Source organism: Lynx canadensis, chromosome C1, assembly GCF_007474595.2.
Source record: "Lynx canadensis isolate LIC74 chromosome C1, mLynCan4.pri.v2, whole genome shotgun sequence".
In the NCBI taxonomy this organism is placed as follows: Eukaryota; Metazoa; Chordata; class Mammalia; order Carnivora; family Felidae; genus Lynx; species Lynx canadensis.
The window spans coordinates 218155419-218177608 of record NC_044310.1 but is presented as its reverse complement, the minus strand read 5'-3'; the positions used below and the strand labels follow the sequence as shown (position 1 = coordinate 218177608).

At 50.6% G+C, this 22190-nt stretch overlaps 1 protein-coding gene across 1 annotated transcript in view; it reads right to left on the bottom strand.

Annotated features, from left to right (window-relative positions):
- UBE2F (ubiquitin conjugating enzyme E2 F (putative)) overlaps window positions 1-21282 on the bottom strand; it is a 53835-nt gene extending 32553 nt beyond the window's left edge. The window contains 5 exon segments of the mRNA XM_030327563.1: window positions 3484-3516; window positions 3519-3548; window positions 8114-8143; window positions 17937-18070; window positions 20988-21282. Coding sequence (XP_030183423.1) covers window positions 3484-3516; window positions 3519-3548; window positions 8114-8143; window positions 17937-18054 — 211 coding nt within the window. The 5' untranslated portion in view covers window positions 18055-18070; window positions 20988-21282.
- Window positions 21283-22190: the final 908 nt, after the last annotated feature.

The window sequence follows — 22190 nt, the reverse complement described above, 5'->3', positions numbered from 1 at the left end:
CATAACACTGCTATGATGCCACTGCGTGCAAAACCGATCCATCTCAATCAAAATCCCAGCACTGGGGAAATGCAAATTAAAACCACAATGAGATACTATTCATACTCAAATACTGATAAGTATGTAGAACAACTGGAACTTCTCAGTCATTGCTGGTCAGTATATAGCAGCACAACTCCTTCAGAAATAAATTCTTAGAAAGTTGAGTACACATGTAAGATTCCATTTATATGAAATTCAAGAACTGGCAAAAGTCATTTACGGTAACAGAAATCAGAAAGGAACTTTGGATGGGTAGCCAGGGGCAAGGAGTTGACTGCAGGGGCAGAAGAGAATTTTGGAAATACTAGAAGTATCTTTGCTGGGCTTGTGGTTATACAGGTATATACATTTTTTCAAAACTTAGTAAAGCTGAACAGTCCAAATTAGTACATTTTATTGTTTGTAATTTTATACCTCAGTAAAATTTCTTTATAAAGTAAAAACTGGGGCGCCTGGGTGGCTCAGTCAGTTAGTTTAAGTGTCCGACTCTTGTTTTTGGCTCAGGTCATGATCCATAGTTCGTGAGTTCGAGCCCCACATCGGGTTCTGTGCTGACAATGAAGCCTGCTTTGGGTTCTCTCTCTCTGTCTCTGTCCCTCCCGAGCTCTCTCTCTCAAAATAAATAAATAAACTTAAAAAAAAAAAAAGTAAAAACTAAACTTAAAAAAATTGTTATTTAAGTCCATGTTCCCCTCTGCCTAAAAGCTCCACGTCAGGCTGAGGGGACCCATGCAAGTCAGTGGGGCACTACAACCTGACCCAGTTTTTCAAACTGTGCCTCCAAGCTTCACAGAAGACTCCACGGAGCATTTCGGCAAGTCTTTAGTGTTTGCTTTGTTTCGTCTCATTTCACTTACTAGTATTTTTTCTTATTTGTGAGTTGACGGACACCTTCCTCCCCCTTAAATTCAGTTTTCCTCTATCACCAAAACACATTTCCGTCTTTCCTCAGAAGAGTACATTCACTCCCAAGCACAAGGGATGTTCGAAAAACAAAACTACGAACACATTACCTAGCATGAACAGAATTTTCTTGCCAGGAGCCAGATAAAAAGAGCTTGGGCTTCAAACGCAGATGCAGTTCTCCCACCCTGACCACCCAAATATCCAGACTTTCTACCTTATTGCGTTTTCAGACTACTGGCTGCCAATGAGGCGAGTTCAAGACCATGTGCTTTCAAAACACGGTTAAAACTTTCTCACTCAGGCATAGTTATACAATTTCTTCCCAATACTAAGAGGAGCGTGACTCAAGAAGTTGTTTTAAAACCATGATGTTAGACAATTTTTAGGGTTGACAGATCTCTGCCATGTTTCTTAATAACAAAGGGCAGGAACCCACAGCAGCTTTCGGACTCACTAACACCACAAAATAAGGGCACACAGACAGCATCTGAAGGGCACGCTGAGCAGACAGCTCAGTGCAATAATCGTGTCCCTGATGTACACTATTACAAATATAAATGCTAAGGTACTGGGGCGCCTGGGTGGCTCAGTCGGTTAAGCGGCCGACTTCGGCTCAGGTCATGATCTCGCGGTCCGTGGGATCGAGCCCCGTGTCGGGCTCTGTGCTGACAGCTCAGAGCCCGGAGCCTGTTTCAGATTCTGTGTCTCCCTCTCTCTCTGCCCCTCCCCTGTTCGTGCTCTGTCTCTGTGTCTCAAAATAAATAAACGTTAAAAAATTTAAAAAAATAAAAATAGAAATGCTAAGGTACTAAGTAGTTACAGGCATCAAAACACAAGTTACTCTTGAATCTGATGAAAGGTGAAGACCGAACCGTAACAACTGTGACTGTGCTCACTTTTGAGAACAGTAAGAACATCAAAGATGGTGTCACGTACACAATCTTGATAATCATAACATCCATGTGATTCCATTAAAAAAAAATGCAGTTAAAAAAAGACAAAGAAAAGAGAGAAACTCTTATTCAGAGGCTGGACTTGATACAAACCCACTCGTGTCAGATGATGACAAGCCCGACAAACTCAACAAAGGTCTCTGAGCGGCCGGGGAGGACCACAGAGCCCACGCCTCGGTGGTGCGCAGAGCAACGGAATGCCTGCCAACCGCTGAAAATGCCCGAGAAAGGCAGAGGCAAGAAAACGTTTTTAATGACAAACACACGTCTGAGACCACTCAGTACACAGAACCAATCTTCATCCCCAGAAGAATTTCTGAAAACACTGCATTACTTAACAATGATAGAAAATGACTTCCGGAATGGTGACCTTGAGTCAACAGCCCTTGCTAAAAACAGCACAATGTGCAGTATGTGCTTTATGAAGGCAGCCAGAGTGGTTATAATTGTCATCGTTTCCTAGTTTCAAGTCCTGAGCTCCGGTTATCTCTCAATGTCAGGCATGTAGAAGCCTGTGCCCGGGTTATCACCCCTAGTGCTGTCTTAGAGGAAATGGTATCAGATAGAGTTTACGTCCATGTCCAGCGATGTTGTAGAACCACCAAAGGGATTCAACGAATTTTTAAGTTTTCAAGCACGTTTTGAAAATGAGGTTTCCCGTTATTATAAACATCTTCAACAGAAAATAATCCATCCTACCTGCAGGGAGATAACTGCCAGGTCTTATTTGTAGGGTCATTATCGCCCACTGAATTCTGTATTTTCTTTGACTTTCTAATTGGCTAGTGACACATCATTCTCAGTTTCTCACTCCCTTTCCATCCCCTAAATAAAAGAACACCTTCCATTTCCTCCACAACGCTCCCTTCCCCACCCACCCCACAGGAGCACCGGACTGGTCACAGCACAGCACCCGCTGCCGGCGTCAACACTGGTGGGCTGTGCCGGGTTGGAATCTGCGAGGCTTAGAGCCGCACGGCAATGAGGAAACAAACAGTCCTCCTCCTTACTGCGCAGTCTGACCGAGGAGGAGTACGCTACCATCCTGGAGCACCTGGAGCTTAGACTCTTATCGGCCCTAACACAGACAGCGGTAATCTGCTCCCTCCCCTGAGCCAGACCCTGGGCTGGAACGCTTCACGCCCACTGTCTATTTCCATTTTAACCCTCGTAACTGTCCCGTGAGAGAGGTCCTCCTTGATGCTCACTTTCTAGCTGGGCAGGCTGGGGCAGAGAGGTGATTAAGCAACCCGAAACCCTGATCACACAGCCACGAGACAGGAGCGCCAATCAGGATTTCAAAGCTCACAGTCTTCACAGCGCACCAACTGCCTCTGTGGCCTGCGCTCCGGCCGTCAGTCTGTACTTCACTTCTGGAGTTCCCACTGAATGCCACAGACTCCCTTTATCCTGCTTTATTTGACTACAGGGCACGTATCTTCTCTTCGTGCGGCATGAAGTCATTACTGTCTTAACTTTCAAAAGTCAGAGGACAAATCAAGCCAAATATCACAGATCTGGGCAGCCTTGAAACTTTGCTGTTTGCAAATCACTGTGACACTTAAGTGTGGAAGAACATTACCTGGGGTTACAGTTAGCTGAAAGCAGTGGAGCTGTTTGGATCAGGAAAATGCACTTTACACGTACCTGCAAAAGAAACAGCACATCAGGAAGGTCTGACAGCCGGCGGCAGCCCTACACAGAGGCTGACCTTGAAACACGCGTGGCGTTTAAGGTGCTGGAGGCGTCGTAGACCCCTCCTCGCTCTTGGCGTGTCACTAACTGTGCCACTATTGCTAACACTGCAAGCCGGTGACTTTGCCATGGGTGTCCCTCCTTACAGTCCCGCCCTCTTTAATTCCAAACTGAGATGGCTGCTTTCAATCTTTTAATGATCGCTGAAAACTGAGATCTTTCCATTAACTTTAAGAATAACGTACTTTAGTTGAAAAGAGAACACCACACTTCAAGGAGATTAATACGTGTGGGTACGGCTAACTAAACGTGGCAAAACCAGAAAAATGCAGGCCAATTTCTGGGCTGTTCAACCACACACCACACTATTCAGACCCATCACAGTAAACAGAAGCTCAAAAGGTGTCCTTGAGGGGCACCTGGGTGGCTGGCTCAGCCCGTTAAGCATCCGACTTTGGCTCAGGTTATGATCTCACAATTTGTGAGTTCAAGCCCCGCGTTGGGCTCTGTGCTGACAACTTGGAGCCTGGAACCTGGTTCAGATTCTGGGTCTCCCTCTCTCTCTCTGTACTTCCCCTCCTCATTTCTGTCTCTCCCTCTCTCAAAAATAAACATTTACAAAAAAAAAAAAAAAAAAAAAAAAAAAAAAAGGTGTCCATGAGGTTAGCTAGCACCCAGTTTACCTGGCATTAAAAAAAAAAAAGTTTCACAACCCAAGTAGTAGCTCAGCTTGCTTTGTGGATGAAGGGATGCTCTGCTCAGATGGCAGTGCCCTATGCCCCCTGTGCCACACCGGAAGGGGTCTGGTCAACCGGGACAAGGAGTTCCCATAGGAGAAGAGGGAATGGCTAGTGGTGCAGACAGAAGTTGGCCACATCCTACATCTGTTCCTTCAAACAAAGGGTATAGAAGAACAGTAAGTACACAAGGAATAAACACCCACTATACTGGGAAGGAATATGTAGAAAACTGTCTATAAACTCAGAAAATACTACACTGAACTCCTTGGATCGCCAGCTGACTTTATTTCTTACAAGTCTCACCGCAAACATTTTGCCTGGTTTTATAATGGTATGAAATTTCATCGAAACAGGACAACTTCAATTTTGACTTGGAAATGGCCCTTAGAGATCATCTCGTCCAATATCCTCAAGCATGAGATGATACAAAGGTCCAGAGAGGTTCGGCAACCAGCCCAGAATCACACAGGTTATCGACAAAAGGTTTAGTTCCCAAATTAAAGACTAGTTCATGGCTCTTCTCCTCATACCACACCTCACCTCATGACTTCAGAAACAGCCTGGTGTGATGCGTAAAAGCCATACAAAACTGTTAGCAGGGTTTCTTCCTTTATCAATCTCTGAGAAAATCATTGTAGAGTGAAAGGTAACTTAGTCTACAAGAGCAAGAAGGGGTCTTAGAGATTACACCGTCACATTCCTTATTTTATAAACAAAGAAACTGGGAGCCATGTGCCCAAACCACACGTGTGAACTGCACATGGAATACTGGAATATGCTTCGTTCTTCCTAATCTTTCTTTTAAAAAAATTTTTAATGTTTATTCATTTTTGAGAGAGAGAGAGAGAGAGAGAGAGATAGCATGAGTGGCGGAGGGCAGACTGAGAGAGAGAGAGACACAGAATCCGAAGCAGACTCCAGGCTCTGAGCGGTCAGCACAGAGCCTGACGTGGGGCTCGAACCTACAAACTATGAGCTGATGTCAGACGCCCAACCGACTGAACCACCCAGGCACCCCATTCTTCCTAATCTTAACTGAAATGATAAATGCTATCTTTCCAGTGAGATGTATGTAACAAAATGTACGACAAGGGCTTAGAAAATGTTCACGGATCAGCTGAAGTTGGCATCATCATTTGTTTTTAATACTTGGCATTCTCCTTCATTTTGGTAAAGGTATAGATGTAGAAACCCATCCTTCTAGAACAAATTGGCCCCACCAATAAGAAATAAGTTACCAGGTAGATTAAAAAACAATAAAACTACCGAAAGAACCAAACATCTTAAAACTCAAAAAAAGCCTAACAACCACCACAAAAAGTGAAAGTCAGGTTTTCGTTTTAGTTCAATGCAAGGGCTATATGAAAACCCGGGACCCTAGCCTTTCCTCTGCCTGCAGGCACAGGCTAGCACGTTCATGCTCTATCTATCTGAGAGGGAACGTGTGGTTTCGCCAACAGAGAGACCTCTATAAACTTGCCTGCACAGAGCTCCAAACTAGTTCTTGACGCGATGCGTACAAGCAGCACTCTCACATGGCAAGTTATTTTCTTTTCCTTCGTTAACACTTAGAGAGATACTAAGGATTTATTCTCCGGTGGCTCCTTGTTTGCTCTGTGATGAGATCTGTACTTTTGGAAAGCATGGCTTACTTGTACAAACGAACTTAGACTTCCCTGACTCTGACGGGGCAGAGGGAAGGGGAGAAAGTGAGAAAAGAGGCAGATAGCACATACTTTTTTTTATCTGATACCTGGGCCATCAAGGCTAGCAAGATACCTTTTTCAGACCTAAGGTAGTAATTAAAATTCTGGCTTGAGAGCCAATTACACAGTTTTTATAATTTTTTTAAAGTAAGTTCCAGGCCCAACGTGGGGCTTGAACTCACGACCCTGACCTCAAGAGTCACATGCTCTACCGACTGAGCCAGTTTGTTTTTAAACCAAAATTTTAGATAAAGCTGAAGCTATCCTTCTCTACGGGCTAAAACCCAACAATCTCTGTCAGAATCTTACTTAAGGACAAAATGAACCATGTGTAAGCGGTAATTTCTTATGGTCTTTGATTAAACATATGCATGTGTATATACATAAACCCTTTAAGAGAACCCCAAGACACTTCCTTCCAGTTCTGACTAGAAGAAAACTTTGAGGTCAAGCAATTCAGGGATTCTTTTTTTTTTTTTTTTTAAACGTTTGTTTATTGTTGAAAGAGAGAGAGAGACAAGGCGTGAGCAGGGGAGGGCAGAGAGAGAGGGAGACACAGAATCCGAAGCAGGCTTCACACTCCCAGCTGTCAGCACAGAGCTCGACTCGGGGCTTGATCTAACCTGAGGCGAAGTCGGGTGCTTAACCGACTGAGCCACCCAGGCGCCCCTAATTCAGGGATCTTTAAGACATTTTTGACTGAGACCCCCACTAAGAAGCCTATTTTATGATCACAACCCACCACCACTCATATGTAAATACCATACATTAAAAAGAATTTTTTCAGGAAAACTGTGTGTACTTACCCTTACAAATGGACTCTGCAACCACTTCAGGCGCACCCACCACCGTACTTCTAACTTTAGTTGGTGGCGGGAACGGACCCTCTCTGATCTGTGTCAGGTGGGCCAGATACCAAGTTCTCTCAAGCATTCGCCCAGACCAGGAGACCGACGTACAAAATATTTCGCCTACACTGACAAACATCCTCAACCTCAGAACCGTTTTTTTTTTTCTTTTTTTTTTTAACGTTTATTTATTTTTGAGACAGAGACAGAGCATGAACAGGGGAGCGTCAGAGAAAGAGGGAGACACAGAATCTGAAACAGGCTCCGGGCCTCTGAGCTGTCAGCACAGAGCCCGACGCGGGGCTCGAACCCACGGACCGTGAGATCATGACCTGAGCCGAAGTCAGACACTTAACCGACTGAGCCACCCAGGCGCCCCAGAACTGTTTTTAACCAAGTATGATGATAAAAAGTCCTAATCAAAAAATACTAAATGGTCAAAGCTTCAGGCTTTAGTGGTCTTACACAATATGCTAAGTTTGGGAAGGGATTAGTAACAGGAAAAAACTGCACCTTTGACACATCACACAAATGAGCGGCCTGGGGACGTGAGCCTGCTCACAGGTGAAGACCACACCGTGGGTCTCTGTGCCTGGGCAAGGAAGGACTGAGCACGGTGAGGACAGCTGGTGACATGGGGGTACATGGCCACCCCAGCCCACGCACAGAGATAAATTACAAGTAAGCACTTTGTGGACCAAAAAGTGGTGCCGTCACTCACAAAAATAGGACTGTCTGTCATCGAATTATATCTTTCACTCAAAGAGGACGTGGGACAGGGGCGCCTGGGTGGCTCATTCGGTTGAACATCCAACTCTTGATTTCGGCTCAGGTCATGATCTGATGGTTCGTGAGATCGAGCCCCGTGTCTCTCTCTCCCCTCTCTCTCTGCCCCTCCCCAGCTCATGCACGTGCACTCTCTCAAAAAAAAGGACAAAAAGACGATGTGGACAGACTGCTGTGGAAGAGGACACAAAACCTAGCCAAAGCACCTCTGCCATAACAGGGAGAGAGACAGCACTGCCGTGCTGCTCTCAGAAAGACGGTAAATACCTCCCTCTCATCAGAGCCCTGAAAAACTTCCACCTGTTTGCACAAAATTAAAGCTTACTCCTAACACACAAAACCAGGCTCTGGGCTCTGCAAGATTATTGCCACGTAAAAAGCTTCTCCGTGCAGTTACCCTGCAGCATTTCCGGTCTGAATGTGGACGCTGTACTTACACGGTAAATTAGCCTCAAGCTCTGCAACCTCTGTGGAAACAAAGAGACGTCGTTACTATCCATCAACTCTGCACAGAAATCCCTGCTCTAACCTGGCCAACTTCTTCCAGAATGCCGTGGAACCAAACAGGACCGAAGTAACTGAAATCTACACTTGGTCTACCGTTTAAGACTTCAAGCCGTGGAATCCTTTCAAATAGACAAAGGGGACTTGCGGGATGCCGCAGATACGGTCACAGGCCCTTGAAAACGTACTTGTAACATGAAAATACTTTAAAATTCACATGAAATCCCCCATAGGTAGGTAAACGTCACTGGAAGGTCTTTTTGAAAGTCTTGTTCCCCCACACACAGGAACTGCTGCCCTTGGAACGTGATCTATAAACGCACCTGTGTCTCTTCTGGTTCTTTCAGACCTGTCTTCCCATGCAGGCTGCCCCGTGTTGCTGGAACTTTTTCCAGCGAGAGAAAACTCTGCCTCCTGCCAGGGTCTGCTATCTGTTAACATCTCGCTATCCTCCGCCCAAGGAGCGGGGCTCGGTGCCGCAGTCCCCGGCCCCTTCGCTCAGCAGTGAAGCCCGGCGCCCCTCTGCCGGGACAAAGCTGCAGACACCCCACTCCGACTGCTAAGAGCGGAGCTCTGGGGATACCCGGAAACAAGCAGGCAGGCAAGTCACCGGTGCCTCAGGACACAACAGCGTGCTCTGGGGTCCTGGGGCACAGAGGCCCCCACCCGCTGTGGAGACTAGAGAAAGGGAGGTCTATGGGCCAGGCTTTCAAGAGTAAGTAGAATTAAGTCCAGCAGAAGAGGAACGAAAAGGTTTGCCAAGGAGGTAAGTTAGTGATGGGCAAGAGCATGGAGCACAGACAAGCACAGACAAGCACAGGAAGGAGAAGGTGCGCAGGGCAGCCAGGGCAACGGGCACAAAGCGGCAGAGCAATGAGAAACCAGGAGGGCTCTGCGCATGGCCTGGAGTTCCCAACTTGAATCTGCAGAAATAGGGAGCAGAGGGTCATTTCTACCAAGTTTCCAACTTTCCTTGAGAGGACAACTTCAGAAAGGGCAAAGCGGAGGTCTGGTGACCTATGACATGAGGCAGCCAGGGCCTAGCAAAGGCAGGGACAGTCAGAGAGCTGAGGGCACAGGGTCTGCCCGCTGTGTGGGGCGGGGGTCCGAGATGGCACCGAGAGCTGAGCTGCTGGGGAAAGTCCTGGGAGGAAGAAGCTGCAATCCGGGAGCACGGCCAGGGCCAAAGAGACCCCGTGGTGACGCCACCTGGACCTCATGAGACTGACAGGGGAGGCTGGCAAAAAGAATGAAGCTCGGCAGAGAGCACAGAGTCACTCAGGACAAACAGGAGGAAAGGAGGAGACACGTGGGGAACGTAAGTGATTCAAGAGGACAGACTGTCCCAGGGGAAATGAGGCCCCGGTCGAGGCCACCGGATGCGGATCGGACCCCGCTGAGGGTCCTCGAAACGGCAGGAAGGCAGGTGGCAAGATGGAAACCAGATTCCGAAAAAACTAAGAAGTAAATGGGGGGCCAAGACACAGAAGCAGTGGGTAGGGCGATTCCTTCAAGTGAAGTGTTGGAACGGTAGGCAGGGAAGGGAGGGGGGCGCCATGACCTTGGGAAGCTGAACACGGAGCGCGTCAGCGGGAGAAGACGGGCAGGCAGACGGCTCCACTCTGAGCCGAGGGCTGGAGGCCCACAGGCCTTAGTATCAGCTACTTGAGAATCTGGGGACAGACAGGCAGCCCGCTAAATGTGTCCACTCTGGGCTCCAGGTATCTGGAATGGGCATTCAGAAAAGTGGAGTGGGGCAGAGAGATGGGTAGAGTGAGGGAGCGGAAAGGTGCTCACGTGGTTCTACAGTGTTCTGTCCAGTGCCCTAGCCGGGGGGAGAGCGTCCTCACTCCTGAGAAAAGGAGCAGATCTCTTCAGCGGAGCCGGGCACGGAGAGAGGAGTGACAGTTCATTATCGTCTTGCTGTGATTGGAAAAGGAACAAGTTCTGTGGTGAGGTGCAGGCCTGGGAAGTGTCTTTTCCTGGCCACCTGGCGTCATGGCACATTTTACATTTAAAATCCAGTCACTTGATAAAACGTAAGGATAATCCTATGAACATTCACTATCATTTTCTTCTAATGAGCACGGTGAGCTTTGGTTTCGTCTTTCTGACTGGCCCGTTCTCACCGTCCTGGGGCCAGGGCACTCACTAAAGAAAACCTCAAACCGCAAAGGCGGGCCGAGGCCAAAGTGCTACCCGCTCCGAGGACACCGATACCAGGCCCTCCGAGGCTCTTCCCAGGGCCACACTCCGATCTGGCGGCTCACACAGGGCATTCGTTTTATCAAAAAGTGTACATTTTAACAAATGAGTCATTCATGTAATCACTTCAAAATAAATGTTACCTGGGGGCGCCTGGGTGGCTCAGTCGATTAAGGGTGTTAAGCGTCTGACTCTTGGATTTCGGCTCAGGTCATTATCTTACTGTTTATGAGATAGAGCTCACATTAGTGGCACAGAGCCTGCTTAGGATTCTCCCTCTCTCCCCTCTCTTGCCCTCTCCTGCTCACACATGCACACTCTCTCTCTCAAAATAAACATTTAAAAGAATAAATACTACATAAATGTATGTTTTAAACTGTATTACCTATTTTATTACACTACCATTTAGCTGTTGCTAAGAACTTACAAGAAACCGTCCTTGAGGGCCCCGTCTTGAGAGGACTGAGGCCGGAACTGGCTTTCCCCGGCAAGCCTATCCCGTCTAGTTGTGAAACTCTGGTAGTCCAGTGTGCCCAGAGGATCTGAGGAGGAGGGGGCCACAAAACAGAAGCAAAATGTCTAAGGCGGCCGTTGGTGCAAGGGTTGGGGAAGAGCGAGGTCAGGACGCAGGAGGACAGCAAGGCACCGACCAGGGGCACGGTGGTGACCGAACAACAGAAGCGGACCCCTGCACCACCACGATGGGCGTCGGGGCCAGAGGCCTGTGTCCAGAGGAAGCCCTACTGTAGAACAGGAACCCTCCGGCCTGGCTGCATATAGATCACCTGGGGAGTTTTCTGCTGTTCTGCCCACTTAATCAAACAACAGCTTTGGTGAGGCACAATTTACAATAAAACAGACCCACTCTAACTGTACGATTCAATAAATTTTAGTTAAAACCTGGAGTTGTGCATTTGTCACCATAACCTAGTACCTGCTCAGCTTTTACCACTCCTAGCCCTATGCGGACCCACTACACCAGGAGGTGTACGTGGGGCCCAGGCCTCCGAATGTTTTACCCTCCCCAGGTACAGGAAACCGCCACAGGCTACTCGGCCATGCTCAGATATTCGCACGCAGATGTTTACACAGATGGATTTGGTAACTTCACGTTGTAGTCTAGAATTTCAGCTCCAAAGATGAGCGTTATGCTTCCATTTCTAGGTTCGGTGTCACTCAGTCAAGGAGAGTGGACGGGCTGGGAGAGCCCCACCATGGTCAGGGCCGCTGCGAGGTTTTGGTCCAAGCGCAGGCAGGGAGCGCAATCTTGGGAGCACGACAATTTCAATCAGATGCTCAGCATTTTAGCTCAGCCTAGTGCAGTAGAAAAAATAAGCCACACACTCCCATGGAGCTGTCACAAATGACACAGTTCGTCTACACTTCAAATGATGGCAAATAAGAATTTATAACATCAGTAGTCATACCTTAGAATCTACGTACAAGAAGTCTACGGCCAAAAGAATGAGCGAATTGCTTTACATGTTCGAGAGGCCTCTTAGCAAAGCGGTGGCCCTTCCCTGCATGACCTCACTGCCTGCAGGACCCTACCCTACCTGTAAATAGCAAGACACTCAGCTATTTTTAACCTGCTGAAGTCTCGCCTGTTCCAAGATGCTAACCCCTCTACACTTTACTGGCCCTACCTTTCATTTTGCACAATTCCGTGGCTGCACACTTCCTTCTGAAAACTTAAGACTCTTCTCCTTTCTAACTAAAAAGCAAACCACAGAGCCCACTCGAAACATGCCTGCACTGAAATATCAGATTACAAGATCCACCTGATGACCGCGGTGGCCCTCACACGGCACATATCCGCCCCTTTCTGCCACAGGCTGCTCGCAGCACAGCGCTCTTATTGTGTCCACACTGCCTGCCACTCAAATCTGCACTCTTCATGGCAGGGCTGTACGGTGTGACCCAGCCTGCAACCCTAGCACTCGGTCTGGGGCTTGGCACCACACAGGTCGCTCAGGAAATGCTTAACAGATAAGCACACTTGCCGGAAAGCTGGCGGTGCTCCTGGTGCGCATGTCCCAAGAGTGAGAAGCCCTTCTCCTCATGCCGTTAGGGACCAATGCATTCCAAAGGTGCTGTGGAAGTGTGTTCCCCCTGAGTTCCTATGTTGAAGCCCTAACCCTGTCCCCACATGTGATGGGCCCTTCAGGAGGCGATCAGCATTAGATGCGGTCATGAGGGTGGGGTCTTCACAATGGCATTAGTGCCCTTGGAGGAAGAGATACCAGGTGCCTGCGGGCCGGAAGGGGGGTCCTGACTGGAACCGAATCCGCTGATGCCTTGATTTTTGGACTTCCCAGCCTTTGAGCCACGAGAAATAAATGTGTGTCGCTGAAACCACCCAATCTATAGTATTTGCTTACGGCAGCTTGAGCTAAGACAAAAGGTCAGTCACGGACGCAGGTGGTTCTTGGCAAACGCCAGCTCCAAGCCCCATCAGGCAAGGCAGCTGGGCCGCCCCACCCAGTCACCCAGTTAGCGATGCAGCTACCTCCCAGAAGCCTTGATTACCTCCTTCGGCCTTGAACCACTACCTCCGAGATTCTTTGACCAGAAACTTCTCTCAGCTTCCCGCCTGTCTTCATGCACTGAGCACCCCTTCTGTGCCCTCAGCATCCACGCGCAGTGCCCTTATCTGGGAGACACCCGAACTAAGAGCAATCAGCTCTCCCAGAGACGGCACCGCCCGCACCCAGGCCTGAGGACCCCACGGACCCTCACCTCAGCCCTTCCGCTCCGTCTAGGGCCCCTTCAGCAGCACACTGCGGAGTGTGGGCCCAGAGCACCCACGGTCCCTTTCACACTCAGGCCGCAAACCTGAAAACCAGCACAGCTGCCGCAGCAGAGACTGGTATCGATGGGAATGGAGCCCAAGGCCTCCCACCACCCCCACTCTCAACAGGGAGTGGACAAGGGCAACTTGAAGCCTCATCCGCCTTCCACAACCCTCCCCGCCCCCCTGGCTACCGGGCCCACCCAGTGGGGCCACCAACCTGCTGGGCAGCTTCAATGGTATTCTTGGGCCAGCTGCCTTAGTCCATGTTAGCAGGACTCCTCCTTCTAGGCCACTGCTCTACTTCTTAAAATACATACTGTAGCAGGGCGCCTGGGTAGCTCAGTCGGTTAAGTGTCCGACTTCAGCTCAGGTCACGATCTCCAACGGTCTGTACGTCAAGCCCCACGTCGGCTCTGTGCTGACAGCTCGGAGCCTGGGTCCTGCTTCGGATTCTGTGTCTCCCTCTCTCTGTCCCTCCCCCCCCTTCTCTCTCACTCAAAATAAACGTAAATAATAAATACCATACATACATACTGTAGTTCTGCTGAGTACTATGCCAACATGGCAAGCCCAACCCCGAGCCCACCCCAGAGTCCTGGGCAGGGCCTGGCATGACAACAGCAGCTCTGGAGACAATGAACGTTCTCTTTCCCCCACTCTTCCAGGAACTGCACTGGAACGGGCCTTCCTATCCCATCCCATGGACCGAACTGCTCATGTGGACACAGCAGTTCCCCAGGGCCCGCGTGGCCCCCGAGGACACATCTGCACCCTAGACCCTGGGGAACACATGCAGGGGGCGGCCAGGCCTCTCTGCTCCAGCCTGGAGCGTGGACAGCACACAAGCACAGCCCCAGAAGCAAAAACCACCTGGGGTGCAGGGGTTGATAAGGATAAAGGTGCACACATTCATTCTGTCTTGTCCCCTAATTCCAGGACTGACCCTGAACTCAGCTCGGTCCAAGTCTCCACACTGAACAAGGACTCACAGAGGTGAAAGGTTCCTGCTGGCATGCCTGGAGGCCTCTTGGGGTCTTCGGGGGTCACTAACAGGCTGGCACACAGCTGGACTAAAATGTTTGTTGAGTGAAAAAAGGAAAGAACACAAAGACACATATGATCCCATTGTACAAAAGGGGCTAAGCTTCTGCCGGATGAGACTCTAGCTCAGTGGCCCCATAAAGGTCCACCAGGAACTTAGTCCCACCTGCCCTGTGGCTAAAAACACTGGCCATGGTTCCCCAGTTCGGCCCAGAACCTGCACAGATCTGACACGCTCTCCACAGTGTCCCCAGGTCCTAGGATTCAGGGCAGACAGCAGCTCCCAGTCTTAGCCTGGAAACACTCAATTGTTCTGCAGCCTCCAGGGGCTGCTGCTGGCTGCTATAAGCATCACCCCAGTTCCAGCCTGGAGGACGTCCCTGACAGTTACCCATGAGATGCGGATGAAAAGGTGGTATGACCAAGGTGCCAGCACAGGAGAGGCCCCCCCTGGCCGGCTGCTCCCAGGCAGGCTTTGGTTTTTCCAGGGAGAGGGACTCCGGCCTCCCAGAGGCAAGAACAGGAACAGGAGCCTCAGCTGTGCAGCCACAACTGGCCCTGCCAACCTCTGCTCTCTCCCACCCATCCGCTCCGCCCTACAGCCATCTGCACCAAGCCACATCCCAACCTCTGGGCGACAGGATTCACCCCACCCAGCCTCCCCCCACCACACATGGCTGTCTGCACATGGCCTTCAGCTCTCAGTGCTTCTGGGAACTGGGTGGGCTGCACAGACTCCCCGACTCCAGGCCACAACCCTCTCGGGGCAGCTCCCGGTGGACAACTGATCAACACAGAGCAGGAAGACCTGACCGTCTCGTCTGACTGGGGACAGCTCCGAAGGCTGCACCTGCCGAAGCAGGGGCTGTCTGGGCCTTCCCCAAAGCTCCATTTCTTACTCTGCCTAAGCCTGCATCCCTCCTTTCCCTCCACAGGTATCAGTCCCAGCGACACTGCTTCCTAACGCTCCTGCTGGCAAATTCCGCATTCCCAGGAACCCAGCCCACGGCACCGACTCGCAATACGCTTTTGTGTAACCTAACGATCCTCATGAGTAACATTCTCACGTGAGTCCAAGTCACAGCCCAGGACGACAGTCTTACTGAACTCGGACGCCCGACTTCTCTCAAAGTTCCCAGAGGGGGCCTCCCCAGCCTCCCCTAATCACCCCCCCGAGTGCCCCAAAATGCTACGGACTCCTGGACTCCACACACCACTTCCACCATCAGAAACCTGCAGAAAGAAAACCTCTGCCCCACCGGGCCAAGTAAAGGAGTGCCCTAGGTGCAGACCAGGTGATCAGGGGCCATCAGAGCACCCTTTAGTACGCACTGGTTTTTCACAGCCCCCAGTCTCAGGTCAGGCCCACCCCTGCTCTCTACCCACCCTCCACCACAAGCCCGAACTGCTCACCCCTCAGCCAGCCCAGCTTGGGCCAACAGCCACCTAGGGCAGACAGAGGGCAGGCCACGTGAGGGGTGTTACTGAGCCCTGCTACCCACAACTACCCCAGAAACCTGATCATCACCAGTGTCGTAGGAGGATGGAAACAGGTGGCCTCATGAGGTGGTTCTTTCTGCACCTCTCTCTGATGAGTCTCACAAGGTCAAGGACCTTGGCAGGGCCCCGTAAACCCCGTCAAAGACATCTGTCCTGGGAGGTGGAGCAAAAACCAGCTTTGTGGGCCTCAACGGGCGCCTCTGGGCTGCACTGGGTCCTAGAGCCCTTTGAGAGCTGGCAGGTGAATCCCTGAGCAGGTGCAAGGTGTGCAGGAGCCTTTGCACCCCCCGAATGCTCTTTTCAATGGACTTGCACTTCTGCTCATTCAGATCTTGCTTGCCGGGTCTGCTCCCCCAGCGCCTGCCCCACCCCAAAACGTGGGTCTGGCTCTCCTGCTACAATAATACAGTTGTAATCTGGGCAAGTTTTTTAACCTGAGTCTCAGTTCCTCAGCGACAAAATGAACCACCCACCTGGCAAGGCTTAGCAAAAGGTAAATGACAACTTCTTATCAAGTGTCCAACGGAGGGCCTGGCCCCATGTGCCCAGTGTACAAAAGCTGCTATGAATTCGGTGAAGCAGCTGGGACAGTCTACTCGTGGCTTCCCACCTGCTCCTCCTCAGCTAACATCTGGACCTTCCTCACTGTAACTCCCAGGCGCTAAAATACCCTCCGCTTGAGGACAGCGTCAACACCGCTAACCCCTTCCTCGGTTTGCGTGGCTCCCGGCTTCCTCTGTAGATGGAACCCTCGAGCCAGCATCTTGGAAAGAGATTCAAGTCCTATCAGGCCCATCAGGTGAGGAGCCGCGTCCCGCGTCCCACCTGACTCCCGCAGCGCCGTCACAAATTCTGAATTCAATCTGACGGCATGGGTAGAGTATCAAAATGTAAAAAATGCTTTTTCCTCCATCGTTACCCCATCATCCATCTGGCCAGATAAACCCGAGCTAAGGCAAGGTGCAGGAAGGGTGAGGAGGAGGGCACCGCTGAAGACTTCCCGAACCTGACGCCTTCCTGGCCCCCACTCCCGCCCAAGGGCAGCGCTGATTCGCTTCTGAGAAGGACAACAGCGCGTTCACACATCCCAGCTCTCCTGCCATTAGGTCCGTTTCAGGACATATGAATGCCAGTAACCTCACGGGGTCTGCCTGCTGCAGCATGAAAACAGGCAGTCCTAACTGTGTGGCCCTTCTTTGCTTCCTAGCTCTACACACTTAAATGCAAACACATGCCATAAAGTAAAAAGTGCTGCAAATTCTAAGCTCTTAGGGCAGGAACTATTTCTTTTTTTTTTTTTTTTTAATATGTAACTTATTGTCAAACTGTTTATTTCCATACAACACCCAGTGCTCATCCCAAAAGGTGCCCTCCTCAATGCCCATCACCCGACCTCCCCTCCCTCCCACCCCCCATCGACCCTCAGTTTGTTATCAGCTTTTAAGAGTCTCTTATGCTTTGGTTCTCTCCCTCTAACCTCTTTTTTTTTTTTTCTTCCCCTCCCCCATGGACTTCTGCTAAGTTTCTCAGGATCCACATCTTCTGTAGTCTCATGACCCTCGGAAACTGTCTCTGCACCTGACAGCTGTAAGTCTGTTCAATGACTGAACACAAAAGTTCCGTACCAACACAGGCATATTCACAGACACGCACACTCATACACGTTACACAAACCCTTCTCCAAAGACGAGAGTTCCAGGCCACTGTTATTAACTGTGTGAAGAGAACTACTTGGTACAAGGCTCTCCTCAGGCTGTGGCTTGAATAAAGTACAGAAGGATGCTGAGAGATTACTGAATCCCACTCCCTCCCTGTACAGACCAGAAACTGGTGCCGAGGTGTGGGAGAGGGACCCTGGAGCTTCTTGTGATTGAGCACAAGAAAGGAAGGACTCCCCGGCCCCATGCACACCAGCCAGCCAGACGGCACCGGGACCAGTCCTGGGCCTGCTGGCCCCCAGACCCATCCTTCTGCTAGCATCCGGAAGCCCCTGCAGACACAACCCGAGTGCGTGAGACACGCCGTGCTTTCTTGCCGTCGGCGTTCCTCAGTGTGCGCACAGTACAAAGTCCTTGGAAGCGACAAGCAAGCACATCCTTCAACACTTTCAAGTAAGTATTTCTATTCAGCAACAGGCCACTTCGCATCCCAGAAGAGCCTCCAGTCAGACTTCATTTTGTTACAGGACAGAAAACAGCTCACATGGATGACATCACCTTTAACAAGCAGCCTGTCTCTCACAGACACCCTCCGAGTGGAGTCGGAGGCCGAGGCTGACGTCCGGGACCCTTTGAGACCGTCATCCCGCTTCAGTTTGCTCGCAAGCGTCAGCATTACTGCCACCTTTCCCCTGAAAGACAGACCGAGGGCAGGGTTAAAATCACGTCTCTAGACAAAGACTGGAAACTGAAGACAATACAATAAGGCGGCTAACAGTTTCCTAGAACTTCGTTACAGAAAAACTCAGTATGTGAGGTGCGTTCCTAAGAATGGATTCCTTCACAATCAATTTGGGAAATCTCTATGCTATCCTGTATAAGTCTGATTTCTTAAAGCATTAATGAAAATTTTAAAGAGAGAGCCACGGGGCACCTAAGCGGCCCAGCTGGTTGAGCGTCCGACTCTTGATTTCAGCTCGGGTCATGATCTCGTGGTTTATGAGTTCGAGCCCCAAATCAAGCTCTATGCCGACAGCTCCGAGCCTGCTTGGGATTCTCTCTTCCTCTCTCTCTGCCCCTCCCCTGCTCTCTCTCTCAAAATACATAACCTTAAAAAAAAAAAAACAAACTTAAAAAGGAAGAGCCACGCATTTAACATTCACTGGACACCAGGCCCTGGGACGTACTGGTAACAGGGCTCCCCCTGAGCTGGTGGTCGAGCAGAGCCTCCACCAACGGGTTCCACGTGGGTTCACCACCGCCCCGGTTAAGTGCGCCCTTCCCGCTGCATGGCCCTCGCACCTGTGGTGCAGCCCCACGGTGCCCGGCCCGCGGCAGACTCGCGGGGAGCATCAGCCCTGGTGAGGGAGCCACGCCACGCTTTGTTTTCCTTCTTCCTCTAACAAAGGCGTGGCTGGAACCTTAAGAACCATCTCTGCACTTACTTACGATGTGTCTTATTGACATTTTTTAGGCAGTATCAACATGGATATTAAGTTATAGTTAATGCACCAAACTGGATCCTCTCCACTGGCTGCTTCCAGCTCATCTGCGTTTCAGGCACCCCCACTGAAAGCTCACTGGGAAGGACAATAAAGATCAAAGATTGGTCACCAGCCCCACATTTCCGTAATTTCCTTTGTTACTTTAATATTATTTCCTTTCAATACCACTCTGACTGTTTTCGAAAGAAAATTACCTAAAACTTCCAAATGAAAAACTTGACCCAAACACAAATCTTTTAGTTTGAGGCCAAGCTACTGAATGCCGAAATAAGAACCCCCCTCCCATTGGTATTTGTAACCATTAAAAAAAATTTTTTTTAATGTTTATTATTTTTGAGACACTACGAGAGACAGAGTGCAAGCAGCGGAGGGGCAGACAGAGGGAGACACGGAATCCGAAGTGGGCTCCAGGCTCTCAGCTGTCGGCCCAGAACCCAGCGCAGGGATGGAAGTCACGAACCGTGAGATCATGACCCGAGCCGAAAGTCAGACGCTTAACCGACTGAGCCACTCAGGCGCCCCTATTTGTAACCATTTTTAACCCAGGTTCCTAGCATAGCTTTTCACACCATCTTCTGTGTACCTCCCCCTTCTCCAAAGACTGGTGGATTTTATTTTCCATTATTTGTACCATAAAAAAAAAAAAAAAATACTGAGTAAGATCTTCTGCGTTGTGTGTGACCTACACATAAACACACACCTAGCCCCTTTAAGAACCATTGGTCTAAATGCTTCAAAAGATGGTTCTATTACACACAGGGTTCACAAGCTCCTAACATTTCAAATCTGGAAAGGACTTCTCCCTCCAACCCCCAATTCCCACTCTTTTTTACTGATGTGGATCCTGTGACAATGGGGGCCCAGGAACGGCCTAGTCTGGGGCCACTCAGCTGCTAGGAGCAGTCACCGAAGAAACGTTAGTTTCCCTCTTGGAGATGATGAGCACATTTCGGTCTTGAGTGTGGTGACGGCTTCAGGGCTGTACGCGTACGTCAAGACTGATCTAACTGCATACTTTAAACGTGTGCAGTGTCACGTACTTCAATCACACCTCAGTAAAGCTGACACAAACGCGAAAAGATACCAACGCTGGTTTCTGCATTGCCACCTGACCACGCCATCCCCGCAGGTGAACCCACACAGCAGCCTGGACCATAACCACCAAATGCACATCTTCTCGGCTTTACCCAGGGCAGGGAGGTATCCGTTCAGGGACCTCACAAGGAGGTGCCTGGCAGTGGGACAGAGTCAGAAACACCCATGGGGGCTCCCGCCTGCAGCACCACCTACAGCTGGGCTCTCTTGCTCAGTCCCCACCTAGCATGATCTGGTCGGGAATCCCTTCGGCAGATGTGGATCACAAAACAGTGTTTGCCTCCCCAGCCAAGCCCCACGCCACACACCCAGCCTTGAGCACATCAGTCCTGCCACATGGTCAGGGTTGCTGTAGACAAGACATGCACCTTCACGAAGTCTGCTTGGCTCGTGCCCTCCAGCTGACCGTGCCAATACAAAGACGGCAACAGTAAAACAAGAGCCCGGCGTGCGTAAAGAGAGTTCTAGTCCTAGGAAAGTTATAACAAAGAGTCCGGAGGAGCAAGTGCCAGGGCAGGGCACACGCCTGGTCCACACCCAGCTCCCTGGGACCTGCACCGAAGGAGCCGCTCAGAGGGTCCTGGCAAGAGTCGTTGACAAACAAAGGCTCTCATCAAGACACTGTTCCGTGTCACTGCTGAGGATTCGGCTTCTTTTATAAGCCTACTACCCCACACCGAAGTGGGCAGAATACGCCCCGAACTCAACCCCACCCGGAGTCGGATTCCTGGCTTCTTCAACAAATCTGTGGCCCTTAATAAATACACTGGGCACTGACTGCAAGGGATAAAGACAATGACACTCGTGTTTTGTTGTCCCTCGAAGGGAAGACTAAACTTACTTTCCTAGCATTCTAAGAAACCCAAGTGTATAATGACCACCTATCTCTCCATCTGTATCATTACCACAGGCCACTTCGGGGATAAACCTAAGGCCTGATTTGGAACGTTTCCATAGCTGTTAAGTTAATTCTCCACAAAGAGACTGGAACAAAAAGAATTATTCAAACCGTCAAGACGTTTGCTGAACACCTGCCGTTGCTTCCGAATCCTCTTTGCCTTCTGTAATATGCTTCACCCACGGAAGACCCGGCTTAAAACTGGACGGTCCCTTTGCCGCAAGTTCCGCCCCGTTAAGGCAGCACTTTTGGGAGAGATCAGCCGTATCGAGTGGCGTCCACGGTCTCTAAATGCCACAAGTCCCGGCTGGCCCATTCAAGTTTCTCCTCTGGGTGGGAGTTGCTCTGACTGTTCAAAAGAGATTCTGGCGTGCTATTTACTAGTCTCATCGTCAACGTTTACTCGGCATTCCGGCCTACGGCCGCAGGGTCAGGCCATGCCACCTGTGCAGGGACACCAGGGGCCAGTCAGCTCACGGGGTGAGGAAGTCTTTTACAATCCTTCCTGCTGTGGAAAAGTCCCAATCTTAGAGTAAAAGGTACAACTGCAGGTCACTAGGGGACAACCAACTTCTCTAACCACAGTGGCCCAAGTCAGGGCACAAAAAAGTCCACGGACTCCCCTCCTCCTTCAAATGCCGGCCCTGAAACCCCCTGGGAGGGGAGTCCCCCTGCTTGGCTGACAGACCTTGGGAGCCCAACCCTTTATTTTCATCCGCAAACCCGCCCCCTCCTGCACTACCTACTACCCGAAGGGCAGGTAAATCGGGGTGGGGGTCCTTCAGCCGCACACCCCCACCCTGCTGTCCCCCACCACTCACCCTCATCCCCATACCCAGCCAGAAATCCTCCCGCAAGCTGGCCTCCAACCCCTGCTCCTCAACAACACCTTGCCCGTTTCTGGAAGCTTCTGTTCAATCTGCTGCTGTCCAGGTCTGGAGTGCCCTCCGTCCCTTCCCACTAATCCTACTCCTTCCTCAGGACAGCAGATTCCGACATCTCCTCCAGGAAACCTTCTCCGGCCACTCCCGATCCCTCCAGTCCCCCGCTCCGGGGCTGGAAGGAATGCAGAGAGGGCAGGCCCAGATCCCTCCAGTGACAGATGAGGAAACTGAGCCCAGGGCGCGGAGGGCCACACCCAAGATTACACACCAGCGGAACCAGGTCTGGCATCCGAGACCCAGTGGTACAGATGGTTCCAAGACGCCCTCCCCCTCGCGCGCCCCCCTCGGTGCGGACGAACCCCTCCACCCAGCCGCGGCCGCCCCCACCGCGGGCAGCTGCAGGCAGGCGGCGAGGCGGGAGTCCCGCTCC